Source organism: Salvia hispanica, chromosome 1 (genome assembly GCF_029641045.1).
Source record: "Salvia hispanica isolate PSC_SH4W2 chromosome 1, Shi_PSC_v1, whole genome shotgun sequence".
In the NCBI taxonomy this organism is placed as follows: domain Eukaryota; kingdom Viridiplantae; phylum Streptophyta; class Magnoliopsida; order Lamiales; family Lamiaceae; genus Salvia; species Salvia hispanica.
The window spans coordinates 46,618,069-46,624,068 of NC_142692.1; the positions used below are offsets into that span (position 1 = coordinate 46,618,069).

The 6,000-nt window shown below is 35.6% G+C and overlaps 1 protein-coding gene across 1 annotated transcript; it reads right to left on the reverse strand.

Annotated features, from left to right (window-relative positions):
• Positions 1-2,409: 2,409 nt before the first annotated feature.
• LOC125224005 (bZIP transcription factor 29-like) lies at positions 2,410-5,677 on the reverse strand. Its single transcript, XM_048127335.2, has 5 exons — positions 5,423-5,677; positions 4,096-5,175; positions 3,876-4,008; positions 3,704-3,788; positions 2,410-2,843 (listed from the first exon to the last, which is right to left on the reverse strand). The coding sequence occupies exons 2-5, from the start codon at positions 5,016-5,018 to the stop codon at positions 2,626-2,628; spliced, it is 1,359 nt and encodes a 452-aa protein (XP_047983292.2). The 5' UTR covers positions 5,019-5,175; positions 5,423-5,677; the 3' UTR covers positions 2,410-2,625.
• Between the last annotated feature and the right edge of the window lie 323 nt (positions 5,678-6,000).

A 6,000-nucleotide genomic window follows, 5' to 3' on the forward strand; every position in this document is an offset into this window, starting at 1 on the left:
ATATTCTGACATATAACATGATTATTTCTCTTAATTTCATTTCTCTATTTTACTTTTCTCTCAGCTCATAGCATGCGGTATCAATTAAATTCTATAGTTGAGACTTGTCAGTTGATCAGTTACGTTAATTATAATATAGACAAACATACTCATAAAAAATAGTAAAGGAAAAAATTAAAAGTTGTTAAAAGTTTATGTATTGTCCAATTTATTTTAAACTTGTGTGATATTGTAAGATTTAGTCAAATTTTATGGTTTTAGCGCCTAAGAAGAAAAAATTTAAGTTTGTAAATTGTTTTATTTGTTGTGAAGATTAGGTGTGCGACGTTCAAACCGGATACTGATAAATGTACACATATAATTGAACTTTATCGACATTTTATATTGAAAATTAATTTATAAATATGCATGAACTTAAAATAAATTATTTGTTAATCATATTCCATAACAATTTAAGAAAATATTAAAATTTTAAATTGAATACTATCTATAAATTTAAAGAAAAGATATTATTTTAATTAAATATTGTATAATTATTCTGAGACAAGCTCGAAGTCAATTGAAATTTTATTAATTTTCTATATCACTTTTTTTTTTATTGCTAAGTAACATTAATCATAACAAAACTAATTTGTACTACTAATATAAATTAATTTTAATAGTACTTCTTTTGTATTGCTACTACATAAGTAATACGGAGTATTAATCATAACAAAACTAATTTGTACACTACTAATATAAATTAATTTTAATACGTCTACAATTTATGTACATTTATCTCTATTCATTCCAAACTTAGCATCTCCGGTGGCGCCCCTATCACTAGGACTTCCACTAGAACTTCTCATAAAAACTTCCTGTCACGTCATCACTAGGACTTCCCATTTTACTGCCACATCACTAGGACTTCTTCATGCACTAGGACATCCACTAGGACTTCCCGCAATTATTCAATTTACGGAATTAAAATGTCGACACGGAATACGGGATCACAAGTGGTGTGAATGAAATGAAGTTCAACGAGTCCTATTTACAGATTTTTAAAAAAAAATAAAATAAATTAAATTAAAACTCGGACGTCCGACCCTCGCCACAGCGTCCGAGCCCATCCGACGGGCATATGGGACGGACGTGTCCGCCCTTCTTCTTCACTACGGCGGACGTCCGGTCGGACGTCGCGACGTCCGCCATTGGAGATGCTCTTAGACATAGGTCTATGATTTTGATTACAAAACGTTATGCATCAATCTTTTTATGAGTACAGAGTGCTCAATCCCAAATTCAAAACAGAACATGGCACATTAAAAAGACACTCAGTAAAATTAAATAAAGACCTCACTAACACAAACAAAATATACAAGATAAGAGTAAATAAAATAGCAAAACAAAGCAAAATTTCTCAATACAACAAGTGCAAAGGCAACAAACCAGAAATGAAAATCATAACAACAAATTATCACAAACAAGACACTGAAACAACCCACTCCAACCAATACAAAATGAAAACCAAGAACACATATCGGTGCCATCGATCTTAAAGTGCCGAATATAATGTCACCGAATTTATCAATCATAAGTCATCAGATTTTCCAAATTCACGAAATTTCATAACAAGTTTGAACACAAGAAAATGAAGTTTGAAAACAAGAAAATGATCTTAACTAGAGTCTAGAGCCGTTATATATGCTGTTGGAATTAATGCAGTTGACGGAAGTGAAAAATACAACAATTATTACTGATGAATATTCTTCTCTTTCTTTTAAAATTTATTACAGAATATTGTTTGCTATCAATTAATATACACTACACTATACTGACTAGTGACTACTACTTCAAAATAAAATCTCACTGCAATCCAAATAATTAGGTCATTCAATCATACAATATAAATTAGTCAAATCGCTTTCAAGCTAGACATTTCTTTCTAGTATCAATAAAGGAGACAACAATAGCCCCATATTTCAATGAACAATCTCCCACCCTCTCTTGCTCTCTCTCTCATACACACACACACACACAATTGCAATGTCCAAAGAAGGACAACAATGGTGGAGTCCCATTCACATGAAAGAATCTCCAATGATAGCAAAATACAAAGTGAAAAGCAACTAACTTTATGCAGTTAGTCTTCTCAAAACCCCCATTGCAATAATGTGAAGCTCAGACCAAGATAATAATCCCACTCTTCTCCAAAGAGCATAATAGAGCAACACACTAGCATTTTGCAAAATTTCGTAAGCAACACGAAACACGGTTGCTTCTCAGAAGATGAACTTCATCTCTCACAAGAGTTTAACATCACACCATTCTGATACAGAATGAATCAGCTTTAAAGAAAAACTAGCCCCAACAAATCTTGAAATTTGAGGGAGCTTCATCAGCAAAACTTAATAGAAACAGCATGGCACCTCAAGTCAAACTGTAGTTTTCACCTTTATATATACCAATAAAACAAATCCAACATAATTATTCTCTAAGAAGCTCATATAAAAATAATAAATAAACATTAAAGACTATATATGATATACTGGTCTAAACCAAACCACGCTACGAAAACATCTCCAGTACCAGACACTGTAATTTAACTAACCAATTGAATTAGGGACTCAAATAATGTGATCTTGGCTAATCAGAAGTAGGAGCAGATGAAGTTGTAGTTGCAGCTGAAGTTGTAGCAGATAGCCGTTGTCCTTGATTGGGCTGCTGATGCTGCAGAGAGAACATGTTATGCTTCGTACTAGCTACCTGCTGTGCCATGCCATTAGAAGTTCTACCCTCGTCTCTAAGCCCCATATTTCCAAACTTCAAGCGCTGAACTTCTGCAGTCAACGTCTCGTGCAGAGCTGCCACAAAAAGCCAAAATGCTCAGCAAAATTACTCTTGCACATCAATCTTACATAAACTAGGACGAGAAGATGGGGTGGAGGGAGGGGGGAATTATGTTAGGGAATCATGTATGGCACTTTACGTGTATTCACTTGCATGCTGTGAAGTTCTGAACAAGTTAAACATGATCATTGATAAAATACCAGCTAAACATAAAAATCACTGCATACTTTGGTCCTGGGGAAGCCTCTTAGGGGCTGTTCAATTTGCAAGATTATATCTACTGATTATATGTATATTATATTTGGTTCATGAAATTGAATCTCACAACTTAATCCTAGATGGATAATCACGTGATAATTAGTCATAGCCACTCCCTCCAACCAAAATAATCTCACAACTTAATCCTAGATGGATTATCATATGATAATTAGTCATAGCAACCAAACGACACCTTATACTATTATTAGCATATGAAGTAGTAACAGCAAGGAAAAGTACTATTTTCTGACAATATGGCTTCATTACGTTGTTGGATTAGATCGGATTCTTATCGATAGTTCAATATTATCAATGTTTAATTTTTATTTATTTTAAATGGGTGGATAAGGCAAAGCGCTTGATTATTTTAGATATGACTTGGATGATAGATATCCCACCTGATGAAGTAGGATACATTTTAGGAATTTGGAGTACACAGACTACAAGTGTATAACTAAATGACAATATGTATGCCTAAAAACATAACAAACCAAATGCTAGAAATGTAGAGCATATTATTTGCATCTAGCCTATGTGATGTATGAGGATGATACTGCATGAAGTGCATTCACAAATTCAAGTAGATTTCGTAAAATTTAGTAAACAAGCATAATACCGTCTCTCAAATGTGCTTGTTGCTCCATAGCATGAATGCGGAATTTCAACTCATTGTTCTGATTAGTCAACTCAGCATGGTCTTTCTGCAGAGGCATTAGAAATCAGTTAACCCAGACTGCTAATTTTGATTGAATACGAGCAGGAAAAAACATAACGCCACAGCCATGCACCTGGACAATAGTAATTTTAGCTGAAAGCGTGGTGGCCTCTGTTTGCAGTGTCTGCACCTTATGTTCCAATTCAGACATGTACCGGAGCTTCCTCTCCTTCGAACGAGCAGCTGATTGCCGGTTTGCCAATATCCTGAGTAAAAAAATTAAATTAGCACTCATTTAACACCAAAAAAAATGTCCCACAGTTCAAATAAATATTATTTCAACACAACTGTACCTCTTTACTCGCTTTGGATCCGATACTGCAATTTCTGAGAGCCTGTCATCCGCCCTTATCTTTTTCAGCTCAACTTCATTAAATTCACCACGTCCAAAGTCCAAATTAATATCAGTTGAGTTGTCACTCAGTGAATTGCTAGGCGAGAGCTGATCTGCCCGATTACATATAGAGTTCTGTAAATTTAGTGGCGAGTCACCAAACTGAAAGCTTCCAATGCCACTATCCATTGAAAGGCTCCTAAAATGCCGAATTTGGGATGCAGAAGCAGCATTCTTTTGTAAGTTTTCAGATTCATAAATGTTGCTATCGCCACCAGCAACCTTTGTGCCCCTGGCAAGGGTGTTCCTATCTCTGCCGTGGGCGCCAGAAGAGTTCAAAGTATCCGAGTGATCTATCTCCATCAGCGACTGAAAGAAGTTATCCACAACCTCTCCCTCAGGCTTTCTTTCACCCATGTCCTCACTTTTTGCATAATTAACTTCTTCTATCTCGACTTTGTTTACCCCAACCAGCATACCATTTCCCAACTTCTCCCTTGTATTCGCCATTTGGCCTAAACCTCCCTGGCTGCTTATGGGGACCAACTGAGGTGAAGACTGAATCATATCCGAGAACCCCAACGGAACATCACTGTTAGAACGGCGATGGCCTCTACGGGGAGGAAGACCACTCCCACGAAACGGATTCTCCCTCGGAGAAGTGAGACCCATTACAGGCCCTCGCGAGGCGACATCCATTTCCTCCATCGACATGTTCTTGAAACTCGAGTTCGGAGAAGCCAATGAAGGCTCACTAGGAGGAAAAGGGCTTAAAGGGGGTAGGCAATTATTCGCCATGAATGACGGCTGAGATAGAGACCTCGAGTGAGAAGAAGTCCCAAATATTTGATTTGGAGATTGCTTCAGATTGGTCTGAGCCATCAAAATCAACAAGATACCACCCAGAATCTTCGCCAATTCCCCCCTTTTATTCTATTCTCCCAAAAGAATTGAGCTTCACTCTCCTCACTTGAAACACAACCTAATTAATCCCCACAACCAAATAGATATCCAAGATCAAGTTTACTTCAGCAAAACCCTACAGCAGAAAAGGCCCAAGTTTCCCAATCACAAGATAATCAGAGCTACCAATATTTATTACTCAATAATGATAAATAAATAAAAACCTAACTTGGCACAAACATGATAACTCAAATCTACAAGCATCAAATTCAGTTCATTCACAGTCGAAACTCGGCATTAGTAAAAAAAACTAAATCAAGCAAGAAATCATAACCAGACAAATCAAACAAGAGGGGAAATTCAGTACCAAGAAATCATCGTACCTGATTACTTAAATGGCCAAAAAATCCATGTTTATTCACGACAACCGCTATTCAAATGGGGTTGAATAGAGATCCCGCTGAAAATGGCGGAGATTACGTTAGAAAAAGACAAAAATGATTAAAAATTTTAAAAAGAAGAAAATGGGTAAGCTAGACAGAGCGCGAGAAGGTGAATGAAAATTGACAAAAACTTTGGGTTTGCATAAAAAATGACGATTATGATTGCAGAGTTAGAAAGATTGGATTTTTAAATTTTCCTCCTTATCTTAGTTGCAGGCAACAAATCATATACCGACAATTTTTAATTCATTATTATTTTATATTTTTTCCTTTTATGCTGACTTTCTGACAGTGACTTTCTTCTCTGTTTTTTTCTATTTTGGAAAAATTCTTTGTTTCATTTGTGGAGAAGTCCGTTCTAGCAAAGGATTTTATAGAAACAAAAATAAAGGATTAATTCAATTTTAATGCCATTTGTTGGGAGTGAAAAAATAAAGGATTACTACAATGTGATGGGTGGCCGTCTAGGTCTTACATTGTTCCTAACAAAAAAATCCATGTTGATTTAATATATTAGA